Consider the following 26,610-nt stretch of genomic DNA (forward strand, 5'->3'; position numbering starts at 1 on the left):
ACGGCTACTATCCGCTTTCGGGTGATGATTTTATTACTCTTTTTTATTTTATTGTTGAATCAACTCTCGGCACCGCGCAGCAGGGCAGCCGTGCTGCGCATGCGTGAGAAGCAGGGGGCCTCTAGGGTGGAGAAGAAAAAAAAGAGCTGCTCAGGAAGCAGCAAGCCTCTCATCCTCTGAGCAGACGAATGCTACACGTCCAGAGAAAGAGGAGAAATAATATGAATGCTCAAGTCAAGTGTATTCACTGCACGTTATCGTGCAGTACGCCGTTACTGGTAATAGATATTATGTAACTATTCACTAAAACATTTTCCTTCCTGATTTGCCTAACATGTCCAAAATAAGCCTGATCAGCCCTGTAGTGTATAGGCTTATATAACGTACTACAGCCATTCTTATTTTTCAGGGGCTTATAACTGCGATAAAATGGAAGGCTATTACCAAGCAGTAAGAGAATTTCTAAAACTTTGTATTATACAAAGCACCCTGAGTATCAAAGTGCTCATAGCCTGATGATGAAAATGCTGTTTTAAGTTAAAACCTGAACAAGATAACTGTTTTCTATTCAACATATAAAACGTTTAGTAAATAAAGAGAGACTAAATACAATTTATAACAAAAATGGACAGCTGAATAACCGAGCAAATCTACTTTAACTTGAAGTGAAGCAGAGTGTTTTACAAATCATCCCCTACACAGTGATTCCCAAACTGTGGGGCTGTCCCCCTAGGGGGAGGGGACGCGACGTAACAAAAAGAAAACAAGAATCGAAAATATGAAAAATACATCTATTGAAACCATAACAAATTAACTCAAACTACATTCTGATGCTAGAAAAATAAATATAGAGTTAGATAAATGTCGCTAAAAGTTAAGTAGGTATAATAAAACGTGCCTCTATGTTATATCATTACTTAAAAAGAACAAATTGGTATTAGGGGCTCCTTTCAAAAAAAAGAAAAACGTTAGGGGGACACGATTACGTATTTGCGACCCAAGTTTTCATAACACAGTTTTAAAGGTTGAGAAATGCTGTCCCTTCAAACTAAAATCTACAAAGAGGAAGCCCCCAATTGCCTTGGTGAAATGGATCCAAAGCTGACATATTGATTGAATTGGTAAATTCAGAGCTTTTAAAAAGTGAGTAGTCTGGATTTTACACCATATGATTAAGTTACTGTCACAGAAACAAGGACTGCTGAAACTTATAAAATGTATGTATAACAGTTCAAAACCTAAAGAGAATAATGATTGGGGTGTAAGCAAAATGTTCTGATCCACCAAAATAAGGTTTACTGAACAATGCACAAGATGGAAAAAGGAGGTACCAGATTAAAAAACATAGTGAAATCCTGACTAGTACCGTGTTAATATATTGGATACTCTGTGCCTGGTAAAGTATCTTAAAACATATCCCAGTAACACACGCACTCAACCCTCTGCTGAAGATGGCTCGTTGCACCGTTTAAAAACTCTGCGATAGAAAATTACCGTTAAAAACCCTTTTAAATCAGAAGAGAGGGTTTTCTCGGACCCCTATTAAACGCGTCCATTCCTTTCATTACTAGTTTAATAGGATCACGGGTATAAATATGAATACACTCGCAAGCAAACTTTTTAAAATCTAAAGACTTAAATAAAAACAGACAGCCTGATCTCAGAGCCCCCGTGTATTAAGATATAAATTCTTGGGTCCGTGTTCAGGGTTCAGTCAATCTGTCTCCAGCCGGCTGTCCAAATGAGAATTTTTATAAAGCATAAATGTTTCGTTATCAGACTTTTAAAACAGGCGGCTCCGTACAAAAAATAACCGAGTACATAGTTCAGAATACTGACGTCTTATGTCCGAGCTATTACACACACCCGGCCTGCTCTTTTAAACCAGGCCTGAATATTCTCAGAGGAGAGAACGTGTTTGAATTTCAGACGCCGAGACAAAACTTAACTGATTGTAAAGCCCGTTTCGGTAAGAGAAAAAAAAAAACTAATATTGCTTCAGTCCTATGAACATTAATCGTCGTACACGTAGATAGAGAGATAGAAATATAAAATGCTACAATTTATATACACACGAGCGCGCTCACGCTCCTACACATGCGCTGTGTGTAAATTAACATGCTGATAATTCCTGCACACTGTAAACAAATATTTTTAAAATGGAATTACCGGAGAATCAACTTGGAAAATATTAAGTATACAATATAAGGATTCATCCCTCCGTTTTAAAACATGCTCGTTTAACACTTATAATAATCCTGAACGGTTCTTACCGTTATATTGACTGTCGGTGCTCTGTGCAGATGGCCGGACACCGAAAAGTCCTGTATTTTTAAAAAAAGGTCCTTCGTTATGCATAGATTTATTTTAGCAAATGTGTGGCCTCACTTTAAGTGTGTTTCAAACTGAACCTTATGTTAAAGCAATTATGTGTGAACATCTTTTGTGTCGGTATAAGGATTGATCAGACCTAATAGCTACACCCCCACCCGTCTTAGCTTCAGGATGTCAGAGCTGATGACCGTGAACATCCTTGTATTGTTCGGGTTGAAAAGTCAACTTTGTAAGCATTCGAAATCTTTTAATATCACAAGGTGAGACCATTTTTACACTGCCCCCGAACGATCTGAGGTGCTTAAGACAATTTCACTTGGCAGGGATTTTTTAAATATATAACTCCTGGGGGTAAAATTTATACGTCTCAAACGTTATTTAAAAGGATCCTGTTGCCTATTATTTTACAGATCTTATATCGATCTCGTTATCATTAAAAACTTTTACATTTCGTGGGGTTTAGCTCCTGATACGCATGCGCTGAGAACGCAGCGCCTGAGGCTCGTAGCCTTGGGGGTAGGGTCTAAACCACTCTGCTCGAAGGACGCATCCTGTGGGTCTGTCAGTTTCCTGGGGCTGTGCGGTCAGAAAGTTTGCGTGCACGCGCAGCGGTCTGCTCCAAGAGGCTCTGTGTGTAGACGAAGAGAACCGGGCAGCTTGTATTTGGAAACTACAGAGAGCCGGACAGCACCCTGCGGGTTGAAGTAAAGGCTTTTTCAGCTTAGAGACGGTCTGTGAAGAAATCATTTACTTAGATAAAGGAATAGATATTTTAAATCATAGAGTTTCTTGCCCAAAGCACTAGAGACAGGAATGATCCCCAAGAGGCATGGATGGTAGGGGCCCTTCCTTAACATGTTGGGTTGCGTGTGCGTGTGTGTGTGGAGGCGATCTCTCCTCGGGCTACAGGCAGAGGCCTCCTGCTCCGAGACAGAGAGCCGGACAGCACCCGGCTGGGGTGAAGTAATGGCTTTTTCAGCTTAGAGAGCGTCTGTGAGTTGAAGAAAATCATTTTGACTTAAATAAAAGGTTAGATATTTTAAATAATAAAGTTTCTTACCCAAAGCACTAGAGTCAGGAATGGCTATAAGGCAGAATGGACAGGCTGAAACATTTGTGTGGTTGTCTCTCCTCGGGGAGAAATGATCAAGGACTGGCCTGGGGCTGGACTCAGAGTCAAAATGACTATGATGGCCATCCGTTGTGTGTGTGTGTGTGTGGGCGGTCTTTTCCACTAGGGGTGGGGAATCGGAAGGGGGGCGTCCTCAGGGTTAACCGACTGTGGGCAGGAAACTCTAAGTCAGAAGACCTGCGACCACCAAGAGGTGCGGACGGCAGGGTCTGCTACAGACTTGCCTGAACTTGTCCTCGGGAGAAGTGGGGGCGGGTTCAAGGAGGGGGCACCCATCCATCAAATAAAGTCTTGGCCATTTCCCGGGGTAAAAAACAGGATGGGAGGGTTCAAGGAAGGGACAGATGTTTCCTGGTTTAAAAACAGGATGGGAGGGTTCAAGGAAGGACCGGACATCCGCCAAACGGATCTTGGCCGTTTCCTGGGGTAAAAACAGGATGGGAGGGTTCAAGGAAGGGACAGATGTTTCCTGGTTTAAAAACAGGATGGGAGGGTTCAAGGAAGGACCGGACATCCGGCCGGGAACACCGAAAGGGGGCGGGAGTTTATGACGTCAATCCCAAAAGGGGTGGGGCTTAACTCATCAATCATTTTTTGACATTTTGACAGAAGGTGCATGCATTATACTACTTTGCTCATAGCTAATACATCTAATCTGAAGAAGGAGAAGAAGGGGGTTTGGGAAACATGTCCGGATGAAAGAGAAGAGGAGGAAGGTAAAGAGGGTGGAACTAAGGGTAGGAACTTTGAATGTTGGCAGTATGACTGGTAAGGGGAGAGAGTTAGCAGATATGATGGAGAGAAGGATGGTTTATATATTGTGCGTGCAAAAGGAATAAATGGAAACTAAAGAACTAAATGGAAAGGGAGTAAGACCAGGTGGATCATAGGTGGATTCAAATTGTTCTATCATGGTGTGGATGCAAGGAGAAATGAGGTAGGGGTTATTCTGAAGGCTCAGTATGTCAAGAGTGTTTTGGAAGTGGAAAAAGTGTCACAGTAATGATTATGAAGCTGGAAATTGGAGGTTTGATGATGAATGTTTTTAGTGCATATGCCCCACAAGTTGGGTGTGTAATGGATGAGAAAGAAGATTTCTAGATCGAGTTGGATGAAGTGAAGGACAGTGTACCCAAGGGACAGAAAGTGGTGATTGGAGCAGATTTCAATGAACATGTTGGTGAAGGGAACAGTGGAGATGAGGAGGTGATGGGTAGGTATGGTGTCAAGGAATGAAGAAGGTCAGGTGATAGTGGATTTTGCAAAAAGGATGGACATGGCTGTGGTGAATACATATTTTAAGAAGAGGGAGGAACACAGAGTGATGTACAAGAGTGGAGGAAGATGCACACAGGTAGATTATATTCTATGCAGAAGTGTCAATCTGAAGGAGATGAAAGACTGCAAAGTGGTGGCACACGAAAGTGTAGTTAGCATAGGATGGTGGTCTGTAGGATGACGTTAAAGATCAAGAAGAGGAGGAGAGTGAGGGCAGAGATCAAGTATCAAATGGTGGAAGTTGAAAAAGGAAGACTGCAAGGTTGAGTTTAGGGAGGAGGTGAGACAGGCACTGGGTGGCAATAAAGAGTTACCAGACAGCTGCACAACTACAGCAGAAATAGTAAGGGTCACAGCAAGAAGGGTGCTTGATGTGACATCTGGACAAAGGAAGGAGGAAAAGGAAACCTGGTGGTGGAATGGGGAAGTACATGAGAGTACACAGAGGAATAGGATGGCGAAGAAGAAGTGGGAGAGTCAGAGAGATGCAGAAAGTAGACAAGAGTACAAAAGATGATGAGGCACAATGTGAAGAGAGGGGTGGCGAAAGCTAAAGAAAAGGCGTATGATGAGTTGTATTAGAGGTTGGACACTAAGGAGGGAGAAAAGGACCTGTGCCGATTGGCTAGACAGAGGACCAAGCTGGGAAAGATGTGCAGCAGGTTAGGGTCATAAAGGATAAAGATGGAAACATACAAGTGAGGAGGAAGTATTGAGAAGATGGAAAGAGTACTTCAAGAGGCTGATGAATGAAGAGAATGAGAGAGAGAGAAGGTTAGATGATGTGACGATAGTGAACCAGGAAGTGCCACGAATTAGTCTTTGTACCCTACGAACAGTTACACTCCAAATTTAGCATCCCAGCAACACAATTTCTCCACTATCTCCAAATTTCCTCAAATCCTGTTTCTATTCCAAAAGAAATATTGATTATTTCAGAAAAGGACTAGAAGGCAGCAATGCACAAACTTCATTTTATTTCCATATGCGCAAAGCATACAATTATTCAACTTAAAATCTTTTATTGAGTACATCTAGTTCTTTTAAAATTGTCCAAATTGTTTCCAGGGCAAGAGCCATCCTGTGAACATTGCAATTCAGATCCAGCCTCATTGGGCCACGTTTTCTGCATGCAAATTAACATCATTCTGGACCAATATCTTTAAATGCCTATTAGACAGCCTTGGTGTCACAATCCCTCCTAATTCATTAACAGCTGTGTTTGGTGTACTCCCAGATGGGCTTAAAGTGGAAAATGACAAACAAACTGTAATTGCCTTTATTGCACTACTAGCACATAGACTTATCTTGCTAAACTAGAGGAATCCCAGCCCACCTCTTTTAAATCAGTGGGTAACTAATGTTATATACTATTTGAAATTGGAAAAAAATCTAATTCTCACTTAGTGGATCTGTTCAAAACTTTTTTAGGTCTTTTCTCTGTATCGATGAAAGAACATCAACAATAATAGGTAAACAAATTTTAGGTCAAAATGAAAAGGATTCGTTGCATAAATAAATTTAAAAATTACACTGAACAGAGTATCAAATCTGTATTTTTTATTATACAGCTGTGGATGAAACAAATAAGGTTAATTGTAACCACTGAAGACTTAAGATGTATTTCAATAATTTTGAAGATTAAAGGGTGGAAGTAAGTGCCTCCATACAAGGATATATACTGTATATAAATGGGAGGCAGCTAAAGGGCTTGAGTAAGGGCAATTCTGAATCAGACCGGGATGTGGCAGAGTGCACTGATTATTTTTCTCCCTTTCCTGCAGACCATTCATGGGAGATTTCACCTGGCCCTCTTGACGTCACTTCCGGGTCCGAGCCTATGAAAAAGACCTTGCCAGCTCTGGCCCCTTTGATATCACGTCCTGGCTCGATCCTAAGGCGGAAGACCCATTTGAGCCCAATCCCTTTGACCTCGTTTCCTGTCTTCCCCTTTAAAATCCTCCACCTTTTCCTTATTTCTTCAGTTCTGTTTTGGACTTGGTTTTCTGCACATCAGTGCTGTGTAACATTTTTATGATCTGCAGCCAGGATACCAATTATACGGGTGGCTGCCCCAAACCTTGCTTATGACTTGTGGTCAAGTTTGTGACAGTGGTGTAGTCGGCAGGATGGAAAGGTCCCGGAAGAGAAGGGGACAGGACCTGCAACGTACCCAGGTGGGAGCGTACCGTGGCCGAGTTTTCAGGCGGGGCAGGTGTCTCATGGTTTGGAGAGACCCGGTATGGGCTTTGCTCTCAGCACGCTAGCTGGGCAACCTAGGCAGGCCAGGGAGTGTGCAGGAGGGGCTCACAGAATTGGGCTGCCTCCGGATGGGAAAGGCAAAACGGCCTTATTATGTTCTCTCAGATGGGAGTGCCCGCCTCCCTGTGATAACAGAGTCCCGATTTCCAACTAGGGGTGCCCCAGACTGGCAGGTGAGTAAAGTCAGAAACTGGAGGTTGGACCCAGAGCGGCCGACCTACAAACAAGCCTGGTCCTTATGGGCAATGGTAGGGCAGTGGTTACGGCCACATGAGAACAAGCCCTACCAAGTAATAGAGCAGGTGACCTGCTACCTGCTCCTAAAAGCTCTGCCCCACGGTTTCACCCAGCCGGTCTGGGGTATAGACTTTAAGAACATGAAAGAGATCTTGGAGGCACATAGAACGGCCTCACAATCTGGGGGAGCAGAACCGTCCCTGAGTCGAGCTCATCCAGAGTACATCCCAAAACCTAACCCCGCCACAACCACCATAACCCCCCCCCCCCCCCACCAACCCGGAGCTTGTGCCAACAATGAGGAGGAATGCAGGTTGGGTGAGAGGAGGGGTTGGTGTGCTCTGACTAACCCCTTGGTGGTCCCACACACAGGTGTGGTGATCGTAAACGGGTACAAGACCAGAGCCTTGCAGGAACATTACCATTGTTGCACGCCGGTTTGTGCTGCCGTGACAGTGGTTAAAAATTAAGACCGGTATAATCTGTGTCCATGGAGAAATCCGCTGGTACAGGTCCGCCTCCTGTTTTATCAGTTGCAGAGGACTGGTACAGAAATTAACTGTTGCGGTCCTCTCAAACCCACCACATCCAGTGATACTGGGGCGGGAATGGTCTAAAATTAAAAGCGGTAAGAAAAATACCACTCCTGGTTGTAACTTAGGCCTTGTTATAGATGGGGATGAGCTGTCTCAAGCTGCCTCCATGCCGTGTAACCAGCCGGTGGAGAGAGATGAAGTGGCCTCCCTGAGTGACATGGCAACTCCTGGACCATTGCGTGCCGATACGTCATCCATCAGTGCCAAGACGGAATGGGAGGAAACCATGGATCGGCCCGGATCCTCTCTCCATTTTGCAGTTTCAATTTAGAGAGACACCAGCTTCATTTAAAAGGGGTCAGGGGAATGACGATTCCCTTAAGTTTGCCAAAAATGCAGTGGTCCTGGTTAACGGCCAGCACACTTACCAGTCGATGCCACAGGTTCCTCACTTTGTTTGGAGAATGACCTTCTGTATCGTGTAGCAGAGCATGAGGGACAGGAGCACAGGCTACTGTTAATCCCGTGGCCCTTCTGGTGGCAGTTCTGAGAGTTAGCACATGCCCACCTCCTAGGTGGCCATTTGGGCACCAAGATAACCCTGGAGCAGATCAAGCTCTGCTTTTATTGGCATCACTTTTGTACTTCCTGTCCAGAGTGTCAATTGCAACAAATTCCTAGGAAGGACCGTACTCCTCTCATTCCTTTTCCCCTAATTGATGTCCCATTTCACAGAATTGGGGTCGATTTAGTCAGACCCCTAGAACCCTCAGCCTGAGGAAACAAGTACATTTTAGTCCTCATGGATTATGCTACCAAATCCGAAGCTGTTCCGTTGCGCTCAGCTACTTCTAAAGCCATTGCACAGGAATTGGTAGGGGTCTTTGCATGAGGCAGAATCCCTAAGGAAGTCCTGACGGACCAAGGGACGCCTTTTACCTTGGAGACATTCAAGGAGACTGCCAAGTTACTTAAAATAAAGCATCTAAAGACCGCAGTGTATCATTCTCAAACCGACGGTCTGGTAGAGAGATTTAATCAGACTCTCAAACAAATGCTTCGTAAGGTGGTCAACGAGGATGGAAGGAATTGGGATCAGCTACTCCCACTCGTCCTTTTTGCCTATCGGGAAGTCCCACAAGCATCCACGGGGTTCTCCCCTTTGGAATTATTGCATGGGTGACAACCCTGGGGCATATTAGATATTTTAAAAGAAGGATAGGAAGAAGAGGCTCTTCCCTCTACAAACATATTGGAGTATATTGTGCAATTATGCAATAGATTTGGTTAAATTTCGGCCCCTCCTTAAAAGTCACATGGAAGTGGCTCAAGCAGCACAGGTCCGATATTACAACCGAGGCACGTCTCTCTGGGAGTTCCGTCCGGGAGATCGGGTCATGGTCCTAGTACCTACCTCCCACTCTAAGTTGCTAGCCTATTGGCAAGGTCCATACAAAGTTAAGGAGAGGAAAGGACTTGACGACTATTTGATGAGTCAACCCAATTGTTGGCCGAGGGAGCGGGTTTATCATGTAAATCTGCTGAAACCATGGAAGGATAGGAATCCTGATCTCTCCTCTGGTCAGCCCCACTCACTGTTTGCTCATGTGAGTAGCCTTAAATGCGGTGCGGATTTAAGTCCCAGACAGCGACAGGAGCTGGGAACAGTTATCCTGTCCGTTCTGGAGGTAGTGAGTGAAAACCCTGGAAGGACCTCTCAGATTGAGCACGACATTGTGACAGACCTTGGAGTTACAGTCCGAGAACGTCTGTATCACCTTCCCGAGGCAAAAAGAGCTGAAGTGGAGCTTGAGATCAAGCACATGCTGGAACTAGGAGTAATAAAGGAAAGTCATAGTCCTTGGTCCAGTCCCATCATCTTGGTCAATAAGCCTGACGGAGTTGGAGGTTTTGCAATAACGTCCGTCGTCTTAATCAAGTCTCCCAATATGATGCTTATCCAATGCCACGAGTGGATGACCTCCTCAAAAGGCTAGGACAAGCTCAGTATTTGACCACGCGGAACATGACAAAGGGGTACTGGCAGGTTCCTTTAATGGACTGTGTGAAGGTTAAGACCGCGTTTAGTACCCCTAGTGGACACTGGCAGTATCGTGTCCTTCCATTTGCTTTACTTGGGGGCAATTTTCCAGTGTCTGGTAGACAAAGTGCTCAGGCTCCATAACTCACATAGTGTTGCCTACCTGGATGACGTGGTCATCTATTCCAGCACATGGATGGAACACCTACAGCAGGTAAAAGTGGTATTGTGGACACTCAATGAGGCAGGACTTTGGATTAATCCAAAGAAATGTTTCTTTGGATTGAGCGAAGCCAAGTATTGAGGCTACCTGGTGGGTTGGGGTACCGTGAAGCCATAGTGCTCCAAAATAGATGCCATTTTGAAATGACCCCATTTGTAAACCAAGTGGCAGGTCCAAGCCTTTCTCAGGCTGTCGGGGTACTACTGCCAGTTTGTACCCTGGTTCTCAGAGAGAGTGGGCCCTTGACTGATTTGACAAAGAAGAAGGCTCCAAACATGGTATGGACTGACAAGACAGGCGCTGCATTTAGTGACTTGAAGCAGGCCCTTACGTCCGCACCTGTTTTGAAAGCACCTAACTTTTCTTTACCTTTCATCCTCCAGACGAACACTTCGGACACAGGCCTGGGGGCCATGCTGAGTCAAAGAGTCGATGGTGTGGAACACCCCATCATGTTCCTGAGCTGGAAACTGTTGGACCGAGAGACCAGGTATGCGGCGGTGGAGAGGGAGGCTTTGGCAATTAAATGGGTGATTATGCAGCTGAGCTACTACCTGTTGGGAAGGGAATTCACCCTTGTCACGGACCATTCACCTTTACAGTGGATAGCCCTGCACAAGGAGTCGAATCTGCGGGTCACCCGGTGGTTTTTTGACCTCCAGCCGTACAAGTTTTTGCTCGTTCATCATTGGGGCTCGCTTCATGCCAACGCCGATGCTCTTTCTCGGGTTTACGACTTCTCAGTCAGGGTCCTGGGGGGAGGCCTTGTCACACATGTGCGCATGGGAGGCAGCTAAAGGGCTTGAGTAAGGGCAATTCTGAATCAGACCAGAATGTGGCAGAGTGCAATGACTCTTTTTCTCCCTTTCCTGCAAACCATTCATGAAAGATTCCACCTGGCTCTCTTCATGTCACTTCTGGGTCCGAGCCTATGATTGAAGACCTTGCTGGCTCCAGCCCCTTGGATGTCACGTCCGGGTTCAAGACTATGGCTGAAGACCCTTATGAGCCCAACCCCTTTGACCTGATTTCCTGTCTTCCCCTTTAAAAGCCTCCACCTTTTCTCTATTCCCTCAGTTCTGTTATGGACTCGGTTTTCTGCACATCAGTGCTGTGTAACATTTTTATGATTTTGCAGCCAGGATACCAATTATACGGGTGGCTGCCCCAAAACATACTATGACTTGTGGTCAAGTTTGTGAAAAAAAAATATATATATATATATATATATATATATATCCATTGTGACAATAGGGGGCGCTGTCGCACCTCCAAACCTGCAGACAACACGTCCAAACACCAGGTAAAATTCCCAATAATTAATTTATTATAACAAAATGTGCACAAAGCACCTCCACCTCCAAACTATACATTGATAAACAATAATAAATCAATAAACAATTCCTCCAATCCACCCAGCAGCTCTGTCACATTCCCACCCAACTCTGGCTCAATCTGCTGGGTTTCCCACAGTCCTTTTTATAGCCCTTGACCCGGAAGTGCTTCTGTCCTTCACTTCCGGGTCAGATGAAAACTGTTCTTTTTCTTCAGCCCGGAAGTACTTCAGTTCTTCTGTCCCCATGACTTGGAAGTACTTCCGGGATATAGGGAGAATAGAAATCCCTGTGCCTCCCTGCAGCGTCCCCTGGCGTCCCCCACGGTATCCAGCAGGGCTGTGAATCTGAACTCCATTGTCCATGATGCCCTGTGGGAATTTGAGGCATCTCCACGCTGCAGGGAGGACTCCATCTAGCAGCCTGGGGGAGCTGGCCGGGATAAACTGCCAGCCACCTCTCACACCATCCATCCATCCATTATCCAACCCCCCCCATCCACTACAGGGTCACGGGGGTCTGCTGGAGCCAATCGCAGCCAACACAGGGCACAAGGCAGGAAACAAACCCCGAGCAGGGCGCTAGCCCACTGCAGTATGTATATATATACAGTAATATATATATATAGTGGAAGATGACCCGGACACAGACAGGCAGACACGTTTATTGTACATCCTACTATTTACAAATGTGACACACAGCCCCCAAAGTCCCCAAAAGTCCTGGCCAACAAACCAAATGCCTTTCCTTCTTCAGGTTGCCTCCCTGCCTCATCCAAGATCTCGTCCATCCTTCACTCCCGACTCCAGCCCCTGAATGGAGGGAGGCGGCCCCTTTTATAATCACCCGGATGTGCTCCAGGTGCCTCCCAACAATCTTCCACTGGCACTCTCCAGTGTGGCAGAAGTGCCAGCTGCGCACCCGGAAACACTCCAGGTGTCCCCGATCCTCTTCCCCCCAGCACTTCCGGGTGTGGCGGAAGTGCTGAGGTCCAGGGCTCCAAAGGCATTGGGGCACCCCCTGGCGGTGACCACAGGCCCCTACAGGGTTGAGCTTCAAAGTTCTGTACCTGTGGTCCCCATAGCCACCAGGGCGGTCACGTGGTCTGGGGAAGGCGTAAGCCCTCCTCCGGTCCTTTGGGGCATCCTGGCTGGGCCAGCCACCTGTGACAATGTATATATATATATATATATATATATATATATATATATATATATATATAAATACTGTATATATGGTGTTTAGATTTTACTTATGGAGTTTACATAAAATTACCTTTTACCACAAAATTAGACCATGTCAGCTTTGTTTTCACATGGTCATCATTTGCCTCGGTGGATCCAAATTCACCTTTCAGTAAATAATCCTGCAAAGCTTGATTCATAGTAAATGTTTTATTTTTCACAGCAGGAATCCACTGAACAGCACTTTTTTTTAAAGTCATTGTTTCACCTGAAAGTCATAGCAGAATGCAAAATATTTCATGTTTCCAAAGCACAACCAACAATTCTCCTACTCTTAACCAACAATCGGAAATAAAAACATCTGCATTTAATACTTGTCAAAGTCATAAAAACACGTCATAAAAGAATATCGTAAAACAATAACAAATTACATACCTTTGCTATGAGTGTGTTGTCCAAATCAGATTTTCAGTCCAAATCGGGTGGTGACAGGGTTTATTTTGGAGCACATGCTACTTGGCTTCCATAAATGGTACCCCTCAGGTCCAGTATGCACACCCCTTAACTGTCATCTAACGGATTGAGTGTCTCTACCTCTTAAAAAGTTGTGCCTCTGTGCCTTCCCTTTCTTTTTCTACCCTTTTCATATCCAGTTTGTCTTAGATAGACTCACATGACTGATATGCTATGCTAGATTTCTAGTTGTGAAACACACATTTAAAATATGAAGAGTTATGGCTAGGAAAATCTACAATTTAAAAAAACAACTAAATGCCACCAGGAATAAAAAGATCAGGATAGGTCAAAGTTAAAAACTTGAGCATTTAAAAGGTGACACACCTACAAAGGTACCATCCAAAATGAGTAATGTGAATGCTACAAGCAAGACACAAGTGATTGAAAACAAGTCAAAACAAATAAGAGGCAACACATCCTAAAAAAGGTGGCAGGAGGCCAAGGGAACAGAAGAGCCTGACAACAGCCAATGAGGAGCAAAGCCACAGGTGTATTTGATAAGGAGGCATTTCAGAAAGGGTACACCCAAATGCCGTCGCCTCAGGCTGTTTTTTTTAATACTTCCTAGGTTACACCTTCTTTGGCAGACAGATATTCACTCTAAAGGTTAGTAGTAATCTATTGAAATGATAAAAAAAGTTAAAGTTATTCTTGTAACTGTTAGAAGATTTATTTTCAGTTGAAGGCACTAACAGACTGCTGTCACTGTCCTGCTCCACTGATAGACTGAGAAGTTCGTTCCTCCCCCAAACTATGCGACTCTTCAATTACACACGGGGGTAGTTCTTGTCTGTTTTTTACCTGCATTATTATCAATCTTTACTTTAATCTTTATTGTTTTTTGTATCAATAAGGTGCTGCTGGAGTATGTGAATTTCCCCTTGGGATTAATAAAGTATCTATCTATCTATATCTAAAAGTCTTCCCTGAGCAGCAAGGATTCTGAATTTGTACAAAGCTCCAAAACATGATGCTGAAGAGAAAGTCATTGACAGTATTCAATAGTCAGAATGTATTCCATAGATATCACATGAGACTGCATGTGTACAAAGCATGGGAGGCTCACTAGGGACCACTACGGGTCCAACGTCCTGGGTTCGAATCCTGTGCCTGGTAATTATTTAATGTTCCTTTACTCTCATGTGTACAGGGTATAGTGAAATTCTTTAAATCGATCAATTCATCCAAGTGTGTCTGTGTTCATGTAGACTGGAGTCCTGCCCAGGGTTGTTTCCCACCATGCTCCTAGTTCTAATGTCTCAGACACTGGACCACCATGAGCCTGGATTCAAATCAGTGAGTTTGGAACATTATAATTTCTTCTGAAATCACTCCTTATATAATTATAGCTCCATATAAATCAGGTTTGACTGTGTAGAGTATATTCAAAATATACTACATATATTTCAAATTTGATTCTATTTATAAACAATGACTTTGTATATTGAAAATTCATTCCACTTAAATATACCGAAAACTGGCCTGAACATATAAAACAACTCATTAGATTTTCCTGTTTTTGCCTCCAAGTTTCAGTTTAAATTAAGGATTATATCCCTTTATCAAATCTTACTCATTTTAACTCAACATTATTTGTATTTGAAATAGTCCACATATATTGACTTATATAAACAATTCACTTATCAAATTGATTCCATCATATTCACTATATTTGCCTTTTTTGAATCCAAACACCTGTTCACTATTATATATTCAGAATTCACTGCCAATATATACAATTAGATATATCTTATGTAGACAATCCTTGCAGTTTATCAGGTTTTTAAAAGTGTTTTACATTTTATTTTGCCTTTTACCTTCTATATATTAATTTAGTAGTATTTTCGTTTGGCTTTATACATACGAGCATTTCTCCACTCATTTCTCTATATTGGTAGCCCATAATGAACAGTTCATCGAGAGCAGAGCAGTGTTTCTTATGCTGTTTGCAATGGCAGGTTGCTAAATTCGAGACATTTTGTAGCTTTAAATAAAACTCATGTCATTTTTGTGACGAGATCTTGTGGTGATTCTCATAATTTTGCTTAATATGTTTGTGTCCCTCTCCTCTATATGTGCACATATCAAACAACGGTCTTTAGGGCAACAGTAAGTCTGTATTTTTAAAATGCCCACCGCTACAATAAAAGAATGTATTACTGCCAGGCTGTTGTTCAGATCTCGCTAAACCCCCCCCCCATTTCTCAGTTAACCCAACCCACCCGGGCGAGGTCGCTGTTTATAATCCTCTTACTCGGATCACTGCCGATTGGTGCAAAGCAAAAATGAATCTGTCGGCTGTCGCCTGCCTTCTTTTCTTGCTCTTCGCAGCGAAGACAACCCGGTCTCAGCTGGGTGTATCGTTAGACGGGGGCGTAGATAATATCGACCCGGCTGACAAAGAAGTTCAAAAGGCAGTGAAGTTTGCCGTCAGTGAGCACAATAAGGCGTCCGATGACACTTTCGCGTACAAACTGGCCAAGATCATCAGCGCTAAGGGTCAGGTTAGTGAAATGCTCAGTTGCTTCTTATATTCCAAACTGCATTTTTCTTGTTTTAAGATATTTTTTAGTTTTAGTTTATAATTTCATTTTATTTTTTATTTTACGTACAGGTCACATCTAAATGCACCAAAGAGACAGTTTTACTTTCTGTGACAGTTTTTCACATGATAACGTGACAGTTCAAGGCTTCCAATGCCACGCAAGAATCAAATCACTAGTATGCTCCGTTGTTATTATTCCTTTAACATGGTAAACATTTAAGAGAATTGCTGTTTCGCTACAAAAATACTTTTATTTTTAGTTACAGGACTGACTTTGTGAGTAGTAAGATCATGTCATTTTTATATTTATTCTTGATATTCGTTGATTTTGTCATTTACACATATCCAACTTTTGACAGTATTTTATTTTCATGTAATTCTTACTTTGGGTATTTCTAGCAGTACGGCTGAAGTCACTTCTTGAACCGTGTTAATAACAGAATGTAATTTTGCCATATAAAAACTACAATTCTAAAAGCATATTTACATCGTATATTGTACATCTGCTATTCCAGCACCTCAGCTCATTCACTCCCAATTTCACGATGTTCTGCCTCGGTGTTTCTAGCGTCTTACTGCCACATGTGCACCAGAAGGACTGAAGGACAGAAGAGTGCCAGGCATGGCACCATCAGGTTACCCTGATTCACAATATTAGCCTTCATGAATATCTGGATTAGCAGCACCCTTACTGAAACTCAGTTGTACCTTTATAATTCTTTTTTATTCTGTTTTATTTTATCTATCTGGGGAATGCCATGTAAAATAATTACTGAAAGGATCGGTTTCTGAAATCCCGTTTTCTCTTCCATAGTTCCCAATCATTCCGTCTGTGACCACGGTATTTTATATTGAAGATATTTTACCAGACTGTCACAAGGGAAACTCTTACTTACACGCACTAATAAAAATGCAACACATCAGCACTCTCTGGTGCCATAATCAATGCGTACTGCTACATAAGATTGCTGTTAAACTGGTTGCTTTGATATTGTAACAACCCGAGGAGGTAAGAGAAATAGAAGAATGGAATTAGCCACTTTATATCTGTCTGGTAGTCAGTTGTCCTAAAAGGACTGTTGGCGGTGTCAGTGGGTGTTTCCATCACCCCACTCAGGTGGTCTGTGGCTCCATGTGCTCACAGTTGCTTATTTTGCTTGCTTATACACTCTGCCCAGCTCTACCTCACTCTTTCTCTCAGATTAGTGAGCCGACCCAAGGCCAGGGTTCACTTCTGAGGCTTGTTGGTGTCCACACACGCAAAATTTAGTGTTTCACCTGTTAAAGTTTTGATTTTTTGACAGTTGTAATATAAGCAGCACTAAAGATATTTGGTGGTCCACTGCCTACAATCAGGTAGAAATAATCAACAGGAAATAACTAATAGGAATAGGTTCATCCCTTTTTTATTGGTGAAGATGGTGTGCCACATCATTCTTCATAGCTACCTCAGTGGTGCAGCTTGCTATGCACCACATCGAAGCAATAAACTTCCCTGTAAGTTCAAAATCACTTCTAAGCAATAAAGAGTGGAGTTCCCCTGTGAATACCGATTGTGCCACACTTCACATTGCATCACTCTTTATAGCTATCTCCCTAGTGCAGTGCGCCAGGCACTGCATCTAAACAATAGTCTTCACCCTGAAGTCATGATCACTTCGAAACAGTAAGTGGAGGGGGTCCCCCATAAACTCCCAAACATGCTGAAAACTTTATATTTGGTATATGGGTTACAGTTTCTGTTGTGCAGTGGGAACACAATACATGAAAGTGGCCAGGGTCCACAAGTGTCCCACAGCCAGCATCATACAAGAACTCATTGGTTCCTGAAAACAAAGTTCTTGTGTTTGGTTCTACTGGTCCCACGCAAAGAGACCAGTAAACTGAATTTGCTTGCATGAATGCATCCAAAATTTAAAAAATTTCCTGGCCTGTTGTTCTTCCCTTAGTTTCTATGCAGAAGCTTAGGCAACTTAGGCAATAAGCTGTGCTGCATTAGCTACATCTCTGCTTTTGTTCCAGTACTTGCGATGTTACATTGTAATCCACAATACATATATTCGTCTACACATTTGCTATCTGACAAAGGAACAGTGTCAATTTTGCAGGCACCTTCCATGCCAAGCAATTCCTGAACAATGTCTTTGATCACCAGTGATATCAGGTCTTCTCCAGTTGTGTGTCGTTCCTTTGCATGAAAAATGCAATATGATGCAAAGAAAGACACTTTGAATGCCCTCTACGAAACTATTGCCTGCTGTGTGAAGGCAGCCGCTTGTTTCACTACCAGTGCTGCTCATCTTTGGAAGATGTCAACCTGTTTCCTGACATCAGTTGGATGATTTTCTTCTAAATGTATTTTCAAATGAGACAGCTTTGGGCGTTCATTTGACAGAAATTCTTCTCATAAAGACCCATTTGGGATAATAAAGGCCATCTTTATATTTACTAGCAAAACTCAGAACGCTGTGAACAAAGCCTCATGTTTCCCAGATTTATATTTTCCTTTGAAGATACACTACTTGCTAGTTGTTCTTTGATTTTCTTTATAAAAAGTGGCCCATAATTTCTTATTTACCCTTTTATTTCACACTACATTTAACTTGCTGTAACCAACAATAACACTGCAATAACACTGCAGTGCTAACTCGGTCTATGGCAGTGTATGTCTTTATTAGAAGGTCTAAGCGGCAAGTGTGCTGATGAAATGTAGTGAGGTGAGTAAAGTAAAATGATGATCACAATATTATTAAAAAGTCCAGCCAGACAATTGCTGTACTTTTTGCAAATAAAACAATTTTATCTCATTTTAATTGTTCGTTTAACAAACAATAGGTTCTAATAATAATAAATCCAATAATACAAATCTATGTTTTTAGGTGTGTTTATGTTGCTTCGATGAACCAGAAATGTGCAGAATAACAATGTAATAAGCAGTGTTGTTGATTAAATACATTTGGCTACCTATGTTTTTTTTTCCAGGTGGTTTCAGGAATGAAGTACATAATAGAAGCTAAGATTGGGCGAACCACATGTAAAAAAGAAGACCTGACTACCCAGAATTCAATAAACAAGTGTCCTTTCCAAAGAGGTCCTCAGAATGCTAAGGTATAATCTTGAATGTTAGGCTTATTATCACCTGATGGCCCATGAGAGTGACATGTGCTTTTAACTCCATTAATGATGCGTTTATTGAGAACGTTTTCAGTATTTCACAATTATATTTCAGAATTTAGTTAAATTCAGTTATCTTTCTTTCCGCTTGCATAACATCTCATCATTTAATTTCATACCTAAATAAATTTCAGTAAGAACACTTATGTAAGTCTCAGTAAATGAACAAATGGGTTGGGTGTTAGCTGGCAAAGCCACAGTCACCTTTGTGAAGTGTCCATCAAGAGAAAGTCATCTGTAATATTTTGCTATACCTTGCGGTCAGTGCGATTTTCTGATATATTTTCAAGGACCATATTTAATGGGTCAGGCAACAGTTACTGATAAATGAGGTTGCTCATTCATCTTAAGATGGATGTCTTCACCTTTTTAGACAAAAAAGCATTACTACTTATTTTCTATTCATGTATATCATGAATGAGAAAATGGGCTGGGGCAATTTGGATGTTTTTTAACCTGCAGTAAGTATATTTATTTACATAAAATATCAGTAAGGTTATTTCAGCTAAAATGTCTTCAGTAAATGCAAATGCAGTCAGGTGTCAACATACAGAACCATTTGTGACGCATGTTAAATTAGCTGTATATCCATCACAAAGTGTACAGGTTATATGAATTGAGGATCTGTGGGTCTGGTGGGGGTCATCTGCATGCACACTTTAACTGCTGGTACGGAGTAGCACAAACTGATAATCGAAGTCTCTGCGCAGCACTTTTGAACTGCTGCTCAGCTGTTATCACTGACTCACCTCCCGCCCCATTGTTCTGTCAGTGAACTGGCAGATACACTTTGTGAGCAAAAACCGGGAGATGTGTGTAAAACAAAACCACAACAAAACAAAAAGGTGTATACTATATAAGCTAGATGAAACCCAAAGCCCAATACAAGAGACAGTAAAAACCAAAAGTACATGTGAGAAAAGAGCACAATGATAAAGTTTGAATACTTCAGAGATTTGGTATCTGCAGATCGGATAATAATAATAATAATTCATTACATTTATATAGCGCTTTTCTCAGTACTCAAAGCGCTATCCACACAGGGAGGAACCGGGAAGCGAACTCACAATCTTCCACAGTCTCCTTACTGCAAAGCAGCAGCACTACCACTGTGCCACCTAAGGATATGCACTCATAGCCATCCTTACAACCCATCACTTCAGTTACGCTTGGGTCCTGACCTCAGAGGACACTCCTCTAGTAATGCTGGAAGTGGATCGAATGATGAAAATAAACACTGGCGGTCTCTAAGGACCCAAAATCATACCAACTAATGACATTCATGAAGCAGTTTGGAAGTGCAGTGTAGGAAAAAAAGCGCCCTTATATTATACAATTCACAGATTAGATCACAATTCCAAGGAATTCATTATAAAAACAACAACAACATTTATTTATATAGCACATTTTCATACAAATCATGTAGCTCATTACATAATCATTAAACTTTTTAACATGATTGGTTACACCCAGTTGCTAACAGGACCTTAAATAACCACAACTAGGTTGATTTATAGTCTTCTCAGCTTAGGAGTACGTGCCTTTTTTTAGAATTGTTCATTTTTATTCTGAACCATATGTTTCCTTCTTGGTTCATCAATAGGAAGCTTAGCCTGAGCATAACAATAGAACAATGCCTTAAAATATGACATAACACCTTCAGCCTTTAAGCATAAGCTCAGAAGAAAATGAGACAGCACATAATAGGTGCACATCGGTCCGGGGTTCAAATTCAACTTTTACACTGGATCTGAAGTCATCATTCTGGATATGTCAGGCATCAGCACTGCGTCACCATACTGTCTGTGGCTTATCTTCTCTCTTAAAGCTGCCTTTTAATGCTCCACAATTCATAAAAGACAGAAACCTTCTTTTTAAAAAAATCTTATTTTAATGAAACATCCAACTAATATTTTGTGATCGGCAACTAAAATGTATGAGATGATGTATCAGCTATGCCTTTTTATTTCAGAATTACAGATGCAGATTTGAAGTTTGGAGCCGCCCTTGGATTAAGTCAACTCAACTCTTGGTGAATGAATGCTCATAAAGAACTACATCAACAGCATGTACTACTGGCAACTTGTATGAGTTCAGCAATTTTAAATGTACTATTAGTTTAGTTATGGCAAAGTTACCTGTCAATACTGATTCATGTGTTGGGAATGTTTATTCAGTCTGCTGTCTTTCTTAAAAATACCATTTCCATACAAACACTTTTTAAATTATTCTGTGCAAATGACATATCATTCATTGCTTTTAAAATAAAAACATCTCCATCGTGTACCTGCATAGACTTTTTTTTCTGAGGTCTATAAAATGCCCAGACTTGAAGGTGATACAATACATATTCTAAATAGATGGTGTTCTTGTTCCTTTAGTGTCCTGTTCAGAAAGCGCATCTCAGCAGAATCCGACACAAGACAGGAAATCAACCGACACCAACTCATTCTGGGCCAGATTTGAATTGTTGTTGCTAATTAACATCTATGTGTTAGGAGCCAAACTATAAAGTAAAATATACCTGATGTCACCATTCTTCCAAAGTTAGATTAAAATTGAACAATTCATGATTTCCACTTTAAAATGGTCTAAGGTGACTTAACTAAGACACATTTCTCATGTTGTTACATATTTAGTACAAGACCTGTGAATCCTTCATATTAACAAGTTATTTTACCATCATGTCAATAGGCCACATGGCAGAGAGGTGAATAACCCAAGACTTTGCTAAGGTCTTGTTATTTAACGGTAAATGAGTACCACCTCTGACTGTTCCAAAGTGAAGTTAATTTAGGATGCCACACTGCACAGAATAATAACCACTTTACTGCTGCTTTGTAAGTGTCATGAACACCAACAGAAGCCATTTTAAGGACTCATTACATAACAGTAAATGAGTAATAGATGCATTTTTGCAGTACCTAAAGTGTTACCAATGTATTTTTATCAACTGTTCTGGGGAGACATACAAGTGTGAAGTTCATTGTACTGCATACACATGACAATAAACTTAACTGTGACTACAGCTGTTATTCAAAAAAAAGAAACAAATTTGATTAGGAGTATCTTTGGGATCGGGGAAGAAGAGCTAATGCCCCCCACCCCACCCCCCCACTGTTAAGTATATTTCGTAAGATCCTGATGAGGCAGGCAAAAGTGATTGCTTTGTGTTCTTGTAGTTTCTTTTGTAAAATTCCCTTTATATAATTGTAGAGGTCCCAATAGGTTTGATTGGTCATAAAATACTATATATAGTATCAAAGGTAAATTATCTTATTGTATTTGTTTCACTAGGAAAAAAGCCAAAAAAACAAGGACAGAGAAATTATTCAGGAAAGCAGAATTTATTTATTGGAGCACATGTACAACTTATTAACACAGTTACAACCATTGATACAGGAGAGAAAACACAATCAATGAGATTTTGTCACTAAAAACACCAAGATAACATTAATGAAACCTATTTGAATTGTGCCTTTATTACAGTATGTATAGATTATCTCTCCACTGGAAATATAAAAAAAAATTACAATGAATATTTCATGTTTGGAAAAGGATACATTTTCTACAAGGTAAATAAGCATCTGTTGGCTAGGCTGTGAGATAAACTATCACTAGCATGCAGCCTAGCATTATTACTGGAAGTGATTCTCAATTGTATAAAACGGTCAAAAAACTGAATCATTCAACTATAACCTGTACTTCCTGAATTGCAGTGACTTACTTACCCAAATATTGTGTTAAAAGAATTAACCATTACACTTTTCCCTGGTAATTGCTACTTGTAGCTCTGTCCAAATTTACAGTAAATTTTAAAGCAAGATTAATTTAAAGGATTAAAAAGGATGACAGAGAAACCTGAATGGCAGATGACCTGTACCCCAAACAATCTACTATATATCTCAAACATTTTTTATACATAAAAACAATATTACTTAGGAAAATGATGAAAGTTTGCATTACAGCATAGTTTTTCTAATTTTACTTATGTTGCTCATAGCTAATACTTCTAAGCCGAAGAAGGAGAAGAAGGGGGTTTGGGAAACATGATCGGATTAAACAGGAGAGGAGGAAGGTAAGGAGAGTGGAACTGAGGGTAGGAACTTTGAATGTTGGCAGTATGACTGGTAAGGGGAGAGAGTTAGCAGATATGATGGAGAGAAGTAAGGTTTATATATTGTGTGTGCAAAAGACTAAAGGTGGATTCAAATTGTTCTATCATGGTGTGGATGAGAGGATAAATGAGGTATCGGGTTATTCTGAAGGCCCAGTATGTCAAGAGTGTTTTGGAAGTGAAAAAATTGCCACAGTAATGATTATGAAGCTGGAAATTGGAGGTGTGATAATGAATGTTGTTGGTGCATATACCCCGCAAGTTGGGTGTACGATGGATGAAAAAGAAGATGGATTGGATGAAGTGATGGACAGTGCACCCAAGGGAAAGAAAGTGGTGATTATAGCAGATTTCAATGGACATGTTGGTGAAGGGAACAGAGGAGAGGAGAAGGTGATGGGTAGGTATGGTGTCAAGGAAAGGAATGAAGAAGGTCAGATGATAGTGGATTTTGAAAAAAGAATGGGCATGGCTGTGGTGAATACATATTTCAAGAAGAGGGAGAAACACAGGGTGACGTACAAGAGTGGAGGAAGATGCACACAGGTAGATTATATCTTATGCAGAAGTGTCAATCTGAAGGAGATTAAAGACTGCAAAGTGGTGGCATGTGAAAGTGTGTTCAGCAGAGGATGGTGGTCTGTAGGATGACGTTAAAGATCAAGAAGAGGAGGAGAGTGAGGGCAGAGTCAAGTATCAAATGGTGGAAGATGAAAAAGGAAGACTGCAAGGTTGAGTTAAGGGAGGAGGTAAGACAGGCACTGGGTGGCAATAAAGAGTTACCAGATAGCTGGGCAACTACAGCAAAAATAGTAAGGGTCACAACAAGAAGGGTGCTTGACGTGATATCTGGAAAAAGGAAGGAGGAAAAGGAAACCTGGTGGTGGAATGGGGAAGTACGGGAGAGTACACAGAGGAATAGGATGGCAAAGAAGAAGTGGGAGAGTCAGAGAGATGCAGAAAGTAGACAAGAGTAGAAAAGATGATGAGGCACAATGTGAAGAGAGGGGTGGCGAAAGCTAAAGAAAAGGCGTATGATGAGTTGTATTAGAGGTTGGACACTAAGGAGGGAGAAAAGGACCTGTACCAATTAGCTAGACAGAGGGACAGAGCTGGAAAATATGTGCAGCAGGTTAGGGTCATAAAGAATAAAGATGGAAACATACAAGTGAGGAGGGAATATTGAGAAGATGGAAAGAGTACTTTGAGAGGCTAATGAGTGAAGAGAACGAGAGAGAGAAGAGGTTGGATGATATGGAGATAGTGAATCAGGAAGTGCCATGGATTAGCAAAGAGGAATTAAGGACGGCTATGAAGAGGATGAAAAATGGGAAAGTTGTTGGTCCAGATGACATACCTGTGGAAGCATGGAGGTGTTTAGGAGAGATGGCAGTGGAGTTTTTAACCAGATTGTTTAATGGAATCTTGGAAAGTGAGAGGATGCCTGAGGACTGGAGAAGAAGTGTACTGGTATCGATTTTTAAGAATAAGGGGGATGTGCAGAGCTGTAGTAACTACAGGGGGATAAAACTGATGACCCACAGTATGAAGTTACGGGAAAGAGTAGTGGAAGCTAGATTAAGAAGAGAGGAGATGATTAGCGAGCAGCAGTATGGTTTCATGCCAAGAAAGAGCACAACAGATGCAGTTTTTGCTCTGAGGGTGTTGATGGAGAAGTATAGAGAAGGCCAGAGGGAGTTTCATTGTGTCTTTGTGGACCTGGAGAAAGCATATGACAGGGTGCCTCTAGAGGAGTCGTGGTATTGTATGAGGAAGTCGGGAGTGGCAGAGAAGTATGTAAGAGTGGTACAGGATATGTACAAGGGAAGTATGACAGTGGAGAGGTCTGCAGTAGGAGTGACTGATGCATTCAACGTGGAGGTGGGATTACATCAGGGATCGTCTCTGAGCCCTTTCTAATTTGCAATGGTGATGGACAGGTTGACAAATGAGATTTGACAGGAGTCCCCTTGGACTATGATGTTTGCTGATGACATTGTGACCTGTACCAAGAGTAGGGAGCAGGTTGAGGAGACCCTGGAGAGGTGGAGATATGCTCTAGAGAGGAGAGGAATGAAGGTCAAAAGGAACAAGACAAAATACATGTGTGTGAATGAGAGGGAGGTCAGTGGAATGGTGAGGATGCAAGGAGTGGAGTTGGTGAAGGTGGGTGAGTTTAAATACTTGGGATCACAATACAGAGTAATGGGGATTGTAGAAAAGAGGTGAAAAACAGAGTGGAGGGAGGGTGGAATGGGTGGAGAAGAGTGTCAGGAGTAATTTATGACAGATGGTTATCAGCAAGAGTGAAAGGGAAGGTCTACAGGATGGTCGTGAGACAAGCTATGTTATATGGGTTGGAGATGGTGGCACTGACCAGAAAGCAGGAAACAGAGCTGGAGGTGGCAGAGTTAAAGATGCTAAGATTTGCACTGGCTGTGATGAGGATGTACAGGATTAGAAATTAGTACATTAGAGGGTGAACTCAGGTTGGATGGTTGGGAGACAAAGTCAGAGAGGCGAGATTGCGTTGGTTTGGACATGTGGGGAGGAGAGAAGCTGGGTATATTGGGAGAAGGATGCTAACAATAGAGCTGCCAGGGAAGAGGAAAAGAGGAAGGCCTGGTGATGGGTGTGACAGAGGAAGATGCAGAAGACAGGAAGATATGGAACAAGATGATTCACTGTGGCAACCTCTAACGGGAGCAGCCGAAAGAAGAAGAAGAAGCTAATAACTAATACAGCATATATAAACCAGAATGGACTTATATTTACAGTACCAATACTGACTTTAGAAAATTCACTCCCATTATACCTTATGAAAAGTAATTTTATTGATTATTTATTTATTGACCAACCCCTCAGTACAAATGTCAGCCAACTTGGAATATGGGAGAAGAGAATATAGAAAACTGTTTTCTAAGCACTGTTAAATTAATTCAAAACAGGTGTTTTTTGTTTCCAACAATACACATTCAGAATGTCAACATTGTATTCATTTATGTTTCTCCTTTCACAACGCTGTAGTTTTCTCTTCATCATCTGAAAAATAAAATATTTCTTGCAGTATCTTTTGCATAACAAATCATGAGAACAGAACATTCAGCCAAACATTGTGTGCCATTTCTTTTTCCCTAAGCCTCCGTTCGATAGGCATTTTGCAGGGAACATCTTTAAAACTCAACCAGGAATATTACTCCACATTTCTATTACGGTAACCATTGTCTACCACCAGTAGACATCTATGGATTCCACTATCTCCCTGCTATTACCCCATAATATCTCTTTAATCTAATTTCTCAGAAAGGTTGCTTGCTGGATATCTCTCACAATAATGTGCTCTACTGCACCTGTTAGTCTGTGTCTACTCACTCTGGCCCTTGAAGAGACCCACCACCGCACTTCACTATTGTAGAATTCTGTAATAAAGCTCCAACTGGGAGATGTGCCATTCCCCTATTCTTTCTTGCCAAACAGGCATCCCACTGCAGTGGATTCAGGAAGTATTCAAACTATTTTACTTTCTGCGTACTTCATTAATTAGTAGATTTAATTTAAAATGGATAAATTGTCTATTTTTGTCCATCAATTTACTCTCAATAAGCCATAATGATAAAGTTAATGTTTAGAAAGGTTTGAATATCTATAAAAAATGTATAAATTGAAGTCTTTCATTCATAAAAAGTATTCAGACCCA

General features: G+C 41.6%; 1 protein-coding gene and 1 pseudogene across 3 annotated transcripts in view; one reads left to right on the forward strand and one right to left on the reverse strand.

The window, feature by feature from the left end:
• LOC114658181 (cystatin-like) overlaps positions 1–20,996 on the forward strand; it is a 45,957-nt gene extending 24,961 nt beyond the window's left edge. The window contains exons 1-3 of one of the 3 annotated variants that reach the window (XM_028810273.2): positions 15,313–15,581; positions 18,605–18,730; positions 20,769–20,996. In XM_028810273.2, the coding sequence (XP_028666106.1) occupies positions 15,363–15,581; positions 18,605–18,730; positions 20,769–20,846 (423 nt within the window). In that variant the 5' untranslated portion in view covers positions 15,313–15,362 and the 3' untranslated portion in view covers positions 20,847–20,996. Of the gene's footprint in view, positions 1–15,312; positions 15,582–18,604; positions 18,731–20,768 lie in introns of those variants that run through there. The other 2 variants (XM_051932114.1, XM_051932115.1) reach the window with 2 other exon arrangements.
• Positions 20,997–22,051: 1,055 nt separating this feature from the next.
• Positions 22,052–26,610, reverse strand: part of LOC114657654 (alpha-2-macroglobulin-like protein 1) — a 195,538-nt pseudogene continuing 190,979 nt past the window's right edge.

Source organism: Erpetoichthys calabaricus, chromosome 9 (genome assembly GCF_900747795.2).
Source record: "Erpetoichthys calabaricus chromosome 9, fErpCal1.3, whole genome shotgun sequence".
Taxonomy (NCBI): Eukaryota; Metazoa; Chordata; class Cladistia; order Polypteriformes; family Polypteridae; genus Erpetoichthys; species Erpetoichthys calabaricus.